Below are 16,061 nucleotides of genomic sequence, written 5' to 3'. Positions count from 1 at the left end.
CACATACCAGAAAGTTTTCTTTGGCTTATTGCTGATTGCCATAAGAGTACATGCAAATTTTAAGTCACTATAATTTTTCAAAAAACCCATGAATTATTTAAAATTTTGCAGTTAGCTTTTTACTAGTAATAGGAATCTATAATAACAAATTCAACATGCCAGCGTTGTTTAAGTGTATACCTTATACATCTTTAAATACATATCGTGAATTCTCTGTTTTTTCTTGTTTAAAATGAAATATTGTAGTCAAGTTGCGTATCTAAAACAATAAACATTGTCTCGAGACAATGGTGTGAATTACTATGCATCTCGATAGCCGCGATTCTCTGCCTGGATACGCTAAGTTACGAAAGTCCTGGACGCGAGTTTCCTTTTCAACCGAGATCCTTAAAAGGACTCGCTTTTTCGTTCATTACGCAATCGCGGGCAATTAAAAAACAACAACATTAGATAAGCGTCGATTAATCTGTAAACTACTAAGCTCTTGCAGAATACTGTACAGTTCACGGAAACGCGGTCGTAAGACATCTGTTCGCCGTTAAAAGGTAAGAATGCGAGGCTCAAGATGAAAAATGCCAGATCCTGTAATCCTTTTCATACAAATTATACTGATCAATGACCTATCGGAACGTCTATTGTGTAAAGAAAACGGCTAACGAGAGAAGTGGATGTATCCTTTTTGTAAGGTCGTCGATCCTCCGAAGATTGTTCAAGATCGATCTAGTAATCGTTTAATCTTCACGACTATTACGACACCGTGCTTAAACGCTATTCCGTAAGTTCATCCATCGTTGCAGTTTCGTCAGACGTTCGCAGTTAATCATGAATCAAGGATGCTCCGCATACCAGGATGTATTCTCCTTTTATGAACCTTTGTGATCCGCTCGAGCATTACCTGTCTAATTTACAAGCTGCTTGTCAAGTTCTTACTCAACTTATCGTTTAAATATCCCATTGCAAACGATTGTTTGGCAACATGATTAAAAATTGAAGGTATATGTTGCATTTTTTTTTATTATTTATAGGAGGAGAGATACGTGCTTGCAAACTCGATGTTAGACGTTACATCCTCCCCAATCTCTTTAAAGATAGATTCCCGTTCCGACGTAACAATGATTCGTATCGATCCGCGGTATGTTTATAAGAAACCGTATACATCTATGTAATTTATGATTGGAATAATTCAAGTTTACACGATGCTACTTCGGTATAACGAATCACACAGTTGGCGATTTCATTACGGCTTTTAATAAATCTCATTGCCCTTGAATATCGCATGCGAACGCTTCGTGGAAATGAAATCATCTCTCATTAAAAACTCGACTGGCAACAAAAAATAATCCTCATCTCCCTTGAAAATATTTTATGATCATCGTTAATTGTGTATAAATAAAATCTGCCGAGCTATTACAAGAATCGCAGCACAGGAAATCAGCTTCGCCGTAGTAGTTCGTTCGTTTTACGAACATCCCTCGATTCGCGCGCCAATTTTTACGCGCATTATTTATGACTTTTTTTATTTTACTCGGTACATAATCATCCCAAGGAAAATATTGTATAACATTGGATTGTCACTGACACTTTTTCTGCACTGATAGCGAGGAAGAATGTGGCAATTGTCGCGATCATGTTTTCTATATCGGGGTAGAAGCTGCGGCTAACGCGCAAGGCCAACAAATAATTACAAAAATTACGAGTTGGTGGCTTCTAACAGCGTTCCCCGCAATCCTTCATTCTTTTAGTCGATACATCTCTTTTTACCTATTTGCGAGATTATTATAATTTTCTTTATTTCGTACTTATGCATGCGCGAATCAAATTTAAAAAAGACGCGAACGAAATAACTGAAAATTTATTCGGGAATCTTAATATGTATGCTAATTCAGTTTCCCTTGGCATTTTAACTCTGAAACACGGTAAAGGAATCGCGCTCGTGACTACACGTGACCAAACCATTTTCGATAACGTCGCATAATGATGTACAGGGTGTACCATGAAAATTGTTAGGGATATTGCAAGCTGTAAGGCATTGATGATTGCATAAAACTCGAAGAACGGATTCAAAACTGAAGGAAGTAGAACGTTAATGTCAAGGCTGTTTTGCATAGTGTACATCCAAGAAATGCCATTGCCAAGGAAGATTACGCATTATTCTACCGATCTTTAGCCAGATTAACAATTATGAGAATTCCCCGATTAATTATTAATGCACACGCTGGTATCCTGGTTCGCGTAGATTGCATAAATTCATTAATGTACCCATAAAACCAAGCTGTATAGTAACGAACGATACAATAAACAATTACATAGATAAATATTTGATGAAATACAAAACTTCAGCATAAATAATGATAGTTTAATGGCAACGTAACATATACAGTGTAAATTACATCTATTTTTCTTTTTTTGTATAAGACCTATTCTTATCTCACTTTCCATGTCTATTTTGTCGCTCTCGCTCATTCTCACTTTGTTCTCCTAATTTTTTTAGGTACATATACAAAAGTACAGTACACAATCGATTCACAAGAATACATTTCGCTCCAGTCTCGACAGATTTTTTTCTTACCCAACTACGTCCGTATCTGACTTAACTCTTTTTACCGACATTGCTTTACAAGGGATTTTAGACTTATTTTTACACGTTCTTCTTTACATATTATATCGACGCATTTAATATCCTTCTTTTCTGAACTCCTAGATCGGTCAAGTATCGTGTATGCATATTGTATATGTATATTGCACTATCGTATCAATGCGCCCTGTCTTCTCAGCAAACTATTAAGAGGGCTGCCCAGTTTATCTTTCAAAGGAATTTTAAAATCTAAAGTAGTGAATGAATATTGAATTGATAATTCCTATGGAATTTTTAGGGAGAAACGCTTTTTACATAGGATCGTGTTTTACTTCTATGAAGTACAACTGTCAATTATACGAATACTAGAAATGTATGACGAACATAAAAAGTTAAAGACTCTTTTAATACATTATTCTGAACGAATGGTTAACTTTCGGCTAGGATCATAAAGCGCAGCCCCCTTAAGTCAGTAATCTTTTCTCATCTAGATGTATGTTCAGAATATTTAATATTTACTTATCGAGAAAGAACTAAAAGAAAAGTAGAAAGCGTAAAGAGAAACTGAATTGAAAATATACACAGAAGATTATAATTCTATTTAGTTATTCTAATCGGTTCGTAAAGAATATAAATTACACTGAACCAAGTAAATACGTAATATGTAGTAATTAATATACAGATTTCGAATACAGAATTATACACACTTGATTGTTAGAGCTTACGTAATACATATATAAGAAATTTATACGTACGTAAACGAATACAAAATTTATTAATTTCTAGATCTAGAATTTTGCTAACTTTATCAATTTTTATTTGCGATCGATTTGTATAAAGTATTCATACTATGGTAGTGTTTCGAGTTACGCGAAGTTATTTCTTTGTAACTTATTAGCGGACTTATTATCGTTTTTTAATAAATCCTTGCTTTTGTATCCGCCAACAAATCTTACATTATAATTACGATTTGTTGATCCACTAAGATTTTTCGTGCCTTTCAAATGTTACTAATATTTTTTAAACTAGAAAATATGAACTTCATTTATAAATAGTTTATAAACGAAGGCCTATTAAAGAAATCCTTGAGAGAGTCCTGCTTTTATACTAATTTCTCGTAATTCTTAAATCTTATTTTAATGTAATTTTAAAAGAATACGATCATCATCGATTCCTTTTTGCATATTTTTGTTTGTTTGCATTCTTGTTTTTAACACAGACAGGGTCGCCTTCACGACGGTATAAACGCAACTATGCGAGTATTATGCGTTAACAAGTCATAAAAAGCTCCTCGCAGATCGCTCGATAAGCAATTAATAGGAAATAGTTTTTATTATACACAATGGACAGACTAGACCAAGTTAAGATGTCTTGTCACGATAATCACTCGTCAACTTTATGATTAATATTTCACTTGAGACGATATTCAATTCGAGTAGCTTTTTTCCCCAAAGCTATTCTATTCATCTGTCTCTCCTTTCCATTTATTTCCTGTCATTAAAGAGAAAAAAAGAATTTTCATATTCGAACGTTCATGTTATATCAAGGCTCCTTTACAGTTACTACGTATTCGCTAAGAATGAATGAATGACAGTAAAAAACTATAAAATACGGTCGTGCCATCGAGACAGTCTCCACCATTTGTCGTGTATACATAGTTACGTGTACGATTGTAATCATTTTAAACGACAGTGCAGTTCATTTTGTTTCAGAACTTATTAAAAATATATACGGCAAACTTTATACAACGTATGTTTATATAAACAAATATAATAGATTTTTTACGTGATATAGTCTCGACGTAAAATTAAAAGTATCGCTGAATAGATAAAATCCTGTTTTCGCGTTCTTCCTTTCCCGCGATACTTCATGAGTATAAGTAACATTCGAATGTCTGTTGTTGTTACAAGATCTTATACGCCAGATGAAATAATAAGATATTAATCAAGTTAAAGGAATGTGATAATTGAAAAACAAGATTAATATTCTTTTTTAAAAATGTATTACATCAACGGTAGTCGAACGTCAATAAAGTAAATTATTTTTTGTCTAATGCATTTTTTTGATCACTTTCCCGTGTATTTGTGCCTAAACGTACAAGCTCATACACGATAAGTTTCGAATGCAAAACTTCCATCAAAAACCCAGTGTCTTTGGCTACTTCGGGTACGTTTATTTAAATAATTATAATATAGTATAGAAGCTTGAGTTACAGTACAGGATGAATTTATAACACATAGCATTCCTTTACATCATGTGCTGCCCGTTTGGCGGAGCATACTGAGGTTGTTGGCTTACCGGGAGTCCTGTTGGCCCTGGAGGACCGTACGGTCCTGGCATAGGACCAGTCTGAGGTGGATATCTGTTGCACATCACGAAATCCATCTTGTTAAACGCGTACTTCCACATTTACTACTTTACTATCACGTTTTATTTTACCATTAAACACTCGTTTATTTTATTGTACATCACATTTTATTTAGAAAACAGCTCAGCAGACTGAATTGGAAATTAAGTTAATATAAGAATGTGTATAAAAATGGCTGTGAATGCCAAGACAAAAGTTTTAAGACAGATAATCTACTTTAAAGAACTACTTATCACCATACATCCTATATTATATTTTTATCTTCACTTAATAATTGTTTTCATTAAAAAAACAATGTTTTACGTCATTTCCATGTTTAAGTTTCAAATGATGATGCAGCAAAATGACTTTTATGTTACAGTATTGTTTATATTGACACATACCCTTGATGTGAATAAGGGAGGCTGCTGTGCTCTGGCACCGATGGACCTTGAGGATGTCCGGGAGGATGCGGATGCGAATGCGGATGCGGATGTGGGCCGGCAGGTTGCACATGAAAATGTGGTAATGTCATGTTCGGCATGCTGGAAGGCCCCATATAGTCACTAGTTGGAATAGCCGTATTGTAAGGCCCAGGTGGACCACCTCCGACAGGGAATGATGTTTGATGCGGTGGCGGTACCCCATTAAATATCTGTCAAGAAATTAAAACATTTTGTTTCAATTTAATACATGTAAGTATACTGAATTAAATGAAAGTTACTACTTGTAAAATCCTTACGTGCGAAGGTGGTGGTCCCTGATTTTGAAACTGATAAGGATTTATATGTGATGGCATCTTAGGTAGGGTGTAGTTCGATGGTGTAGGCGGCGGTGGTTCCCTCATCAACGTGTGATACAAGTTAAGTGCATCCACCAAGTCAGAACTTAATTGAGTTAGTTGCGCGTGTCTTCTGTCAACCTTTTCTAAAGCTGCATCTATCAACGGTCCCATCGCAGTAACTTGTTCTGTAAGACATTATGAAGTATTTTGTCGTAAGTATACCCATTAAGAATATGCAATAAATACCTTCTAAGTCGATCATTTCTTGAGGATCTAAAGTATCGCACTGAGGATCCGCTTCGTGCAATAAATGTAAAAGTCTGTCCATTTTGTTTTCGTCTATTTCAACTTCAATCACTTCTGGCTCTCTCTTCACAGTTTTCACTTCTACTTCTTCGGCGAATTGAACCATTTTCTTATTGTTTTCTAATTCTGCACAAAAACTCATGTGATAACCCTGTTAGTACGAAATAATTGTAACGTAATGCCTTTTTTCTTACTCGTATACTGCTCAGGCTCCACAGACAAATCCGCAGTGACAAAATTAGCGGGAAACAGTCCTTCTCCTGATTGATTGCTCCCTTTCCACCAGTTTGAATCAGAATCGTCCAAAATGTTAACTAAAAATCAATCGATAATAGTAATTTCATTATTGCATAATTCCTTTCATTTGCATTATCTCGTTAAGATTAAATTTGATAAAGGAATCCATATCATACTTATGTCTCCTGCAAAAAATGTTAATTCGTTATCTTCTGCTGCCTCGAAGTCGTACAAAGCACGAACCTTCCTGCCTTCCGAATTGCTCGATGTACCAAGCGCTGAACTTACATTAGGATATAAACTGGTATACTTATTCGACGCTGGTGAACTATGCGAAGACGATGCTTGACTATGAGCTTTACTTTCTTTAAGCGACAATTCTATAGCTAGAAATGAATATAATTTACTTATAATTTCGATGTATGCCATCCAATGTAAAATTTTATTTGTAATTAATATAACTTTTCGTGTACCTTTCATTATATCCTCTTCTTCTTGTGAATTTGTTACTACATTTGGATCCTTACTTATCGCAGTCGTACGTCTAGGCTAAAAATTAGAATGACTTCGTTGAATATATATGATAACTATATTATGTTTCGTATTATAATGCACCATGAAAGTAATGATACGTATAAAAAGTTTGTTTAAAGTCTATATGAATATTCTCATATGACTCAGTGGAATAACTATGTGATTGATGAATGATTGCAAAGAAAAACACAGCGAAAAGGTCAATAAGTGATAGTCTTATCTAGCTACTACTGAAATAATAGGTTGCACGCATACGAGTTGCAACGGACAGAGATCTTTTATGTGAATTCAAATCAAGAAGGCTTACCGTTTCAGATGAAGAAGTAAAATCGTAACCTTCATTTTTAAGTTTATTATATAAACTGGGAATTAAATTCAATTGAGGATCAGTTTTAAAGTCATTTTCTGCCCATTTCTTTAAGAGCTCCCTCATCTTCTCAGCAATCTTTGGCTCAGAATGGTTAACAAGTTTTCTTAAATCGGTCTCAAAATCTCTTGATGCAATCTCAAGATGGAAAATCTTTCCACAGTTATTGACACACACGTCTAGCAACTAAAGGAAAAATCAGTATTAAATTTGTTTCTCAGAATAATTTAAGCTTCCGCATATAAAAATTGGTTAGTAACTTAGTAGTATACTAACTGTTAATGCCTGTATAACGATGTGTGGATCTGGAGAGGAGAGTCTTTTAACAATTGATCGTAGACAATCCTTTGCATTTTGGGTTGAGGTTCCTACTTTGTCACAAATGTCCAGCATTTTTCCCCATTCTATGGACATGCTTGTCTCATTGGTTGCCTTTTCTGTTGTAATAAAATATTAAAAAAGATCGTGATAAGTTTTGAGATTTAAGATTAAGTTTCAAAGTATCAATTGATACTTCACAACATAATGCTTATCTACATCATACAGTTGACTCATACATTGACTAATGTGAAGTAGTATTTTAAACAGGTTCCAAGATATTGTTTTTCTCCGATTATCATGAACTGGAGAAAATGAATATCATATTATTAAAAATGTTTTTTGCTCATAAGAAACATTCAGTAAGGCAAATAAATAAGATCTTCAAAAGAGGAAAATAATTTGCAGCCTCAGGATTGCTATTGTCTCAACAAATCGAGTATTTCACAGTATCTACATGAATGTTTCAGTATACGATAAAGCTAATGAATATCAAATGATATGAAATGAAGCCTGAAGTAATTCGAAAAATCTGGTGTCTTAATTGGAGGTCAAATGTCAACAACCGCTTAACACATCCATCGAATGTGGACAAAATTAGGTTCGACGTCGCGTAAAACCAGAAAGACGAAATCGAATGCGTATACAACTAAAACAGTGGGTCAAACTTGTCAGTGTTCTATGGACATCAGTTTTGTTCCGTTAAAGTAACATGAGACGGAACAATCATCTTAAGTGAATTAAGGCTAGGGAGAAATCTGCCACTCACCGACGTCAGCGTCGAAAGGCGAGGTGTTGAAGAGGACCATATTCATCGATAAATTCTTCGACCGATGTGTGCTCAACAGTTACATCCGTTACGCGCTGTCACGGAATCACGTTATGCCTTTCTCTACGCATCCAGCTGATATTTACTTACAAACACGACACCCAATGACTAATAACATTCTAATCTACCGTCGAGGGACATCTTTCTTTCGACCTGCCAAAAAATCTCGATACTATCGAACCATCTCGAAAATGATGTTAAATGGCCAGATGTGCATCGTAAAATTATACAAGGAAACAGTGGAAGAGTTCAACAGACATACACTGAGACTACGAGTAACTCGTACATGCTTCGAAGATTCGAATTAATATCTTTGCGTAATATTTTGATGACACGAATAATTTAAGTTGATTTAAGTAGAACGAGGTTCTGTCACATTGAAATGAACGTCGAGAATCGATATGTAGTAAGCGCTCCAGCCATCTACAGATGATTTACAAAACTATTTTTGTATGGATCCTCTATTACCGAGAAAATACCTTCTCTGCACCACCGAGGAGATATATTGCCGGAGTTCTTGCCTGTTCTCGTGGATGTCACTGTCTGTGTCTTTTCGCGTGGCTCCGCCCTTAGTTTAGGAGTGCGTCGCGCGCTACGCGAGCAATGCGAGTACAATTTAGTCGCCTGTCGGACTCGAGTCGTCGGAGGTATCCGAAACTTAATTCGAAAACTCGAGCCCCTCCTTTGTCGGGAACGCGGGGCTCATTACGTTCAAACGCGTAACCCCGTTGTACGCACGTTGTTCTTTTTATCAATGAACAATCCCGTGGTCGCTCGTCGTGCGTTGAGAGCCACTGAAGTTTCGTATAATTTATGCCAAGGCGGAGACGTGCGCTCTCCGTTGCCGTAGGTGTGTAATGTGGTTCAATTCGGAGGCATCCTCGATCGTGGTTCGGGGATATCTTCTGGGATTCGCTCGTGAAATCTATGCTCGAGGCGGCGACAGCGGGGTAAACGACTTATTATTAACGTTACGAGTAGTAGATCGCGAAGACGATCCCGCAACGGGAGTGCCGGTGCATAAGTGTTCTTCTATTCCTATTCAGTGATCAATGAACTCTGCGTTGCTGTATGCTGGCCCGTGCTGCCACTGCGTTTTATTAAACCGGCAGATGTATGTACGAAAAAAAGAATTTCCATATTTTCTATTAGGTCGCGGAACGACTTGAAATTGATACGGTCCCTTTAAAGATTCTAGGCCCCGCCTTTTTCCACCCAAACCTTAGCGTTCATTTCTTCTACTCAAGCCTCGATGCACACGACCGATTTATTAACGCAATATCGTGAGTATACGTTTCACCTCTTTTATCTGCGACCGAAGAACAAAGAAGAAAAACATGTTTGCAATCATCCGTGAAAGAGTTACTCGTGTGCACCGGGTCTAACAATAAGATGCCACACCATGAATCTTCGATCTGTAACGTTTCCTTCGAGAGGACTCGTAGACTTTATTTCTTTCTTTGAGTGATACTGTTGGACGGTATAGATCGACGTATCGCTATCCGTTCGAATCTGAAGATCGTCAATTGATCCACAAATCAACACTTTACAACCCTTTCGACCGCAGTTAATCTCTTAACATATTCCATTAGCACCGTTCGGTTAGCAGTGAGTGTAATCGGTATAATCATGGTCTTGACGTAACATCGTCAAGCCTTCTCGTTAAAACACTCCGGAGTGGACCTCGAATGATTAGTTAACGCGTTGCACGTAATAATAATATCGGTATGAGTGATGTAAACAAGCGTAAGTAATTGGCTATTCGTTCTTTAATAATTATACAACGCAAATCTCGATTAAGTACGATTCGTTATGTCAATTCTTAATCTTCGTAGCTGAGTGTTCGCGGATACGGTCTTTCTCGTCGCAAGTGGTACCGTTACAAAATTCCTCATAATTTCGAATGAATTTCGCGACAATTAAATGTTGACAAGACCTTCGTGGTGCAACGAAAACGCGGTTCGTGCTCCAGAAAAATGGACAAAAACATTTTGTGCAATTTTGCGAGAAAGCTTCCTGCTTAACCTTTGCATGTTTCAACAATAAATAGTGTGACGAATTTAAATACGTTTAAATTGTTTCATTAAAACGGGTGTGTTTAGGGGTGTATTTAATGTTTTGTTACAGATGACAATGTAATAGGGAACTATAAATCAAATTTTCCGCTAAAGAACAAGATAATAGGCGGTCATTCTACAGTTTTATAGTAGATGACTAAAGATGAATGATATAGAAAGCATAAGCATGAAGGGTAGCGGAGGATCTAAGATGCCTCATAGTCATTCGACTCCAGCAGGTGTTGATGGAGGCAGTAGAACTCCTCCTACGACACCTAGAAAAGCTGGAAAAATGCTAGCTGTTCGTGTACAGATGTTGGATGATACCATTACAATGTTTCAAGTTCAGGTAATTTCTGTGATAGAATATTTATCAGCAGCAGTACAAGCTTGAGGCATTATTCAAAATTCATTTTTCTATGATTAAGGAAAATACCTAAATACTTAAAAATATCAGTATCAGTGTTGTAATATGTCCATTTTTTACTTGAGAAATAGAAGTGAATTAATTTTATTAGTTCAGTGGTATTCGTTAATCCACCTATTCCGTAATAAAAGATTGTTTATTGTATATCGTATGAGCATATGATAGTCTTAAATGAACAACTGGAGCACATAATTGGTGATACTATATTGCATGAGGTGGATGTATTGATGTATTGATTATTCATAAAACTTATACGGAGCATCTGATATGCTCCCTTATCTTAGGAAAGATTTAACATGCAATGGCTCTAAGTGGAAATTACATAATATATAAGTTTCTAAAGTCTATCAAGATCATTCGATTAGTTTACAACTTTGGTTTGAATTTTAGGCGAAGGCTTTAGGTAGAGTGTTATTTGATCAAGTCTGTAAACAACTACATCTTTTGGAAGCTGATTATTTTGGTTTGGAATATCAAGAACCTAATGGAACGAAAGTAAGAAAAGTGAATCAATCTAAGACGATGAAAAGTACAACTATAGTTACGATTATCGATGTCATTTATGATTTTCGCAGTACTGGTTAGATTTAGAAAAGCCAGTCTGCAGACAGGTCGGATTATCGTTAATAGATCCTCTGTTGAGATTCTGCGTTAAATTTTATACACCCGATCCAGCGCAATTGGAAGAAGAGTTCACGAGATATTTATTTTGCCTTCAAATCAAACGGGACTTAGCTCAAGGTTTATTACAGTGCAATGATAACACGGCAGCTCTGATGGCCAGCTATATCGTTCAGGGTAATATCGATGTTCAATTGTGCGGCGAAAGAATCTAATGGAACGTTAGTGATTAACGCATGTGATTAATTATTCTAGCCGAGTGTGGAGATTATGTGATAGAAGATTATCCTGATCATACGTATCTGTCGACTTACAAATTTGTGCCTCACCAAGATCAAGAATTAGAGCGTCGCATTATGGAGAATCATAAAAAACACGCGTAAGATGTTCATTCGATTAACTTTTTACGAAAAATCGACAATCGGATTTGTTTCATAACGTAATCAATTTTCAAACAGAGGTCAGTCGCCAGCGGAAGCGGATTTAAATTTGTTGGAAACGGCGCGACGCTGTGAACTTTACGGAATGAAAATGCATCCAGCGAAAGTGAGTGTGTCATGATATTTTGAATTTCTTACTTGAAGCTTTGATCGAACGAATTCTTTATTGCGTTTTTTTCTTGTGACTTGTTATCGAAGGATCACGAGGGCGTGCCACTGAACTTGGCAGTGGCCCATATGGGGATAGTAGTCTTTCAAAATTACTCCAAGATCAACACGTTTAGCTGGGCAAAGATCAGGAAAATCAGCTTCAAAAGAAAACGATTTTTAATCAAGCTTCATCCGGAGGGTTACGTAAGTGTGTTATATATCGCGTTTACCGCAATTGGCACGTGTTTCCGACGGATGGATCGGATTTGAGGATTGATCGTTGCAGGGTTATTACAAGGATACTGTGGAATTCTTTTTCGAGGGCCGCAACGAGTGTAAAAATTTCTGGAAGAAATGCGTAGAGAACCACGGATTCTTCCGTTGCTCGGTAGTGAAACGAGTAGTGCGACAGAAAACGCGAGTTCTCAGTCGCGGCTCTTCGTTCAGGTACGCATATTCGTTGACTAAAAAAGAAACATGTACATGATATCTTGGATTTGATAAAGCTTTTATTTTTTCTTCTGTTACATCAGGTACAGCGGAAAGACACAGAAGCAAATCGTAGAATTCGTACGGGACAATTACGTGAAGAGGCAGACGTTTCAAAGGTAGGTTCTTTAGCGTTCATGATATTTCGTTTGATGAATTGTACGAACTCTTGGTTCTATATATACATATGTATGTATGTATGTATATATACATATATGTACCAGTAATGTCGTAGGTAGTGCATGCGTACCGTTATGTACTATCCCCCCTTTAACGCTGGTTTTATAACATTGAGATATATTTTAATTAACGAGCGCACTGATCTCTTTGCGTGGGTAACACGGGAGGTGGCACGGTCTTGCTTTTGCCGGGACATTAATTGGTATTATATCATACTCTATATTCACTTGTTGGTCCAATTTTAAAAGTAGAATGGAAGTGTTCTTTTTTTTTCTTATATTACTATGTTCGTTTTGTACCTTACGTGTGTCAGTGTTGCCTGCTTGGACAAGGGGTGGCGGGGAGTCAGGCTCACCATCAGGCACGATAACCCGAATGATCAATGTACCCTCTTTTTGATAGTGTGGTCTCACTAATTCTCATCGTTGTTTAACACCTAATGGTTATTATACACTGCAAAGTTACCGTATATTTCACTGTCCCGATCTTAATTACTACCAAATCAGACATATATATATATATATATATAATATATATATATTACTTATCCAATAGCAGTAGCCTATTCTACAATAGAGAATAGAAATTACGTTGTTTATAATAATTTTTCATCCTTGTATATACAGTTAACACCAGGCGTACACGATTTACTTTATCTAACATGCAATAAAGTTCAATGGGATAAATGTATAATTATGATCCGCTGTTAGAGGGAGAAAGGCATCGCGATTCATCAACTCATAGATTCCATCACAGTTTCTGTATTGCACATCTTTTGTTTTTGTCGAAAGATAGTCTTCGTATGCGCGAGGCATGCGAAGATGACAAACACGCGCACTATAATCATTTACGTGTAGTAATCACGTGAGAGCTTAGTAAGCTATATAAAAAATTTGCTAGATAACATAGTTACGTGTTCAGTTGCGATTAACTTGGAGAGCTGTAAGGGAATACTGTAGAGAAGGCAGATAAATAATCTTTAGGGTGTGGTGGAGGATATATCTTTAAAGGATTACATGGTACTTTTTATACATGAGATAATTTTCTGTACAATTGCGTCTCGATATTATTTTTATCGTTATTCTAATTCATATCCGACTTATGGTAAACTTAATGTGATCTTTTTATCGTTTTGAGGGCATTATTTCAATATTGGCTTTATATACTTACCCAATTGTAAACCGCGAGCAGTATACAAATACGTGTTTCTTATAATTCTCTATAAAATATGAAATCGAATGACAGAGAAAGAGAGAGAGAAAAAGAAAGGTGCGCGGAATTGAGGAGAAAACCCTTGAAACGATAACGATTAATTCGAGTTAAGCGCGAGAACGGAAGAACTACCATTCTACGGGAGGAATGGTAGAAGGGAAGAATATACAGATTAAAAAAAAAAGAGGAAAAAAGACACATAAGTTAGTTCTTGGACAGGCTTGGCAGTTTGAATAGCCTAAGTCTGATGCTGAACTTGACTCTCTCTTGCTCACAGGTCCAATTCGTTCCGGCAGACTAGCGGTGGTAGGGCATTGCAGGGCTTGGAGGGGGGAGGCTATCGTGGGGCCACTCCAAGCAGCTCCCTTATGGGCAGCTCCAGCATCTCTGCCCACCCCCTCCTGCCCCTCGGCGATCCTGGTATGTACCATGACCGATACCAACCTCCACGAGAAACGCTTTCTTTTTAAGACCCCCGCTCTTCACCTCATGTTTACGTTTCTCTTTCTTTTATCTGTTCATTTCATTTCCCTAATTTATCACCTCCTTCGTTTGTATTCTCGTTCCTATCGATTACTTACGTTTCCCTTATTCACTTTTATTTCGTTCTCTAGCGTTTATCTTTTTATTTCCAAGTGTCGTACATAAAGTATTATTTGTAAAAAGTAGAGAGTAGAAATTTAGCGTATTGCCAATAGAGAAAGCTTTTAAAAACGATTGTCTGAGCTAATATCGGCTTGTTTTGCGTTTCCGCAATAAAGAGGGAAGAGCATTTGTCTCTTAGCGAGAGATACTGCGGAGTATATTAGCATAGATTTAAGATCCATACTATGGATCGTAAATCTGTGGTATCAGTGTATGAATGTGTAAAGCAATTTTTGTAATTAAAGGGCTTTTTGTCACCCTCCAAATAAATGAATAAATGAATATCCCTCGTTCCATAGCTCAAAGGATTTTGAATAGTTTATCGGAAATCGAAAATCTCGGAGTTTTTTTTTAAACTGGTTTAAAATTGAGACATAAATGCGAGAAGAAGAGGAAGAGAGAGAGAGAAAGAGGTTTAAAAGAGTGAAAGTGGAAACAAGATGAGAGAGGAAGAGAGTGGACGGGGAAAGTTAAGCGAAGCAATAATTTCAGCCCTGGAAACCCCAGCTCTGTCTCTATCATGCGGCTCGATGACACTGGATTCTCCGACGACTGTGACGAGTGTCTCGATGGGAGGGACGATTCACCGTCGCGAAGATACAGCTACATCGTTTCGGACTCTTACCTCCATCGACGTCCATTCGCCGGCCACACCCAGCCAGGTCCCAGCACCGCGGCCGATGCTTGCTGTCAGCCAGCAGCGGATTTCATCAGCAGGTCGTATCAGCCCCTCTAACAGCAGTCCCCCTGAATTCCCACCACCGCGACCCATGCCCAGACATCCCTGGCAGCGATCGGCCAGTTGCCGCGAACTATACGCCTCTAGCTTCGAGGATTCAGGGAAAACGCGATCGAAAGACGAGAAACCTTCCTCCTCCGATGATCCTATATTGGAACCGTTCCGTTTACCATCCCAGGGTGAGCTAGACAACCCCGTAACGCGCTACGACGAGAGCAATCGTTCGTACAGCGCGGCGAGTTCGAAGCTACCCTCCCTCGATCACGACTCTGTGCCCGAGCGCGTTTATAGCAGCTCCTATCCGGGCACGTCGTCGTTGTCCACCGAATCCGGCCACGAGGAGTCCGGCCCGGCGGGAGATCTATCGCACGATGATCTCTCGCACGACTCGTACGAACTGTTGGAACGCGAGCACGAATTTGAATATCCGGAATCATATTCGAGTCCGCGCGACGACGAGGAAGACGAGAACGAACAAATGACTGACCGTAGCGATGAAGGAATCGAGCACGAGATGTTCCAAATGGACTCGGAGACCGATTCCTTCGTCAAGCACCGGTCGATCAAGTCGTCGGACAAGCACCAGTTCAAATCTGTGCTCGCGGATCTGAAGAACGCTAGGACAAAGTCGATCGATCGGTACTCAGCCACGCCCGCGAAACCGGAACTCACTGGTGTCAGTGATTACATCACCGTTGAGTCTCGGATACAACGTAGTAGTACGCAGATCGAACGAAGGTTTGAGACGCGACATTCTAATTCTATAGAAGTGCCGCAACAGAAGCAACAAGTTCAACAACAAGC

At 37.9% G+C, this 16,061-nt stretch overlaps 2 protein-coding genes across 15 annotated transcripts in view; one reads left to right on the top strand and one right to left on the bottom strand.

The window, feature by feature from the left end:
* Positions 1-3,229: 3,229 nt before the first annotated feature.
* Positions 3,230-8,685, bottom strand: Stam (signal transducing adaptor molecule). 2 transcript variants are annotated; one of them, XM_018023141.2, is made up of 10 exons: positions 8,238-8,685; positions 7,427-7,587; positions 7,091-7,336; positions 6,723-6,798; positions 6,426-6,635; positions 6,207-6,326; positions 5,953-6,138; positions 5,665-5,891; positions 5,327-5,577; positions 3,230-4,937 (listed from the first exon to the last, which is right to left on the bottom strand). In XM_018023141.2, exons 1-10 carry the CDS (start codon positions 8,281-8,283, stop codon positions 4,823-4,825), a joined length of 1,638 nt encoding a protein of 545 aa, XP_017878630.1. In that variant the 5' UTR covers positions 8,284-8,685; the 3' UTR covers positions 3,230-4,822. The 2 variants fall into 2 exon arrangements, with proteins under 2 accessions (XP_017878630.1, XP_026668580.1); XM_026812779.1 differs by lacking the exon at positions 8,238-8,685 and adding an exon at positions 7,708-7,780.
* A 222-nt stretch (positions 8,686-8,907) lies between these two features.
* LOC108624029 (FERM, ARHGEF and pleckstrin domain-containing protein 1) overlaps positions 8,908-16,061 on the top strand; it is a 30,484-nt gene continuing 23,330 nt past the window's right edge. For 3 of the 13 annotated variants that reach the window (XM_026812774.1, XM_026812775.1, XM_026812776.1), the window contains exons 1-10: positions 10,518-10,703; positions 11,172-11,276; positions 11,357-11,579; positions 11,658-11,781; positions 11,861-11,948; positions 12,041-12,196; positions 12,279-12,439; positions 12,526-12,600; positions 14,151-14,293; positions 15,011-15,235. In XM_026812774.1, coding sequence (XP_026668575.1) covers positions 10,518-10,703; positions 11,172-11,276; positions 11,357-11,579; positions 11,658-11,781; positions 11,861-11,948; positions 12,041-12,196; positions 12,279-12,439; positions 12,526-12,600; positions 14,151-14,293; positions 15,011-15,235 — 1,486 coding nt within the window. Of the gene's footprint in view, positions 9,412-9,488; positions 9,581-9,759; positions 10,044-10,408; positions 10,704-11,171; positions 11,277-11,356; positions 11,580-11,657; positions 11,782-11,860; positions 11,949-12,040; positions 12,197-12,278; positions 12,440-12,525; positions 12,601-14,150; positions 14,294-15,010; positions 16,027-16,061 lie in introns of those variants that run through there. The other 10 variants (XM_026812770.1, XM_026812768.1, XM_026812769.1 and 7 more) reach the window with 10 other exon arrangements.

The sequence above is a fragment of the Ceratina calcarata genome, unplaced genomic scaffold (genome assembly GCF_001652005.2).
Source record: "Ceratina calcarata isolate Rehan_Ccalc_2016 unplaced genomic scaffold, ASM165200v1 scaffold297.2, whole genome shotgun sequence".
NCBI classification, from domain to species: domain Eukaryota; kingdom Metazoa; phylum Arthropoda; class Insecta; order Hymenoptera; family Apidae; genus Ceratina; species Ceratina calcarata.
The sequence above is the reverse complement of the archived record's forward strand: the minus strand, read 5'-3'. Positions and strand labels throughout refer to the sequence as shown.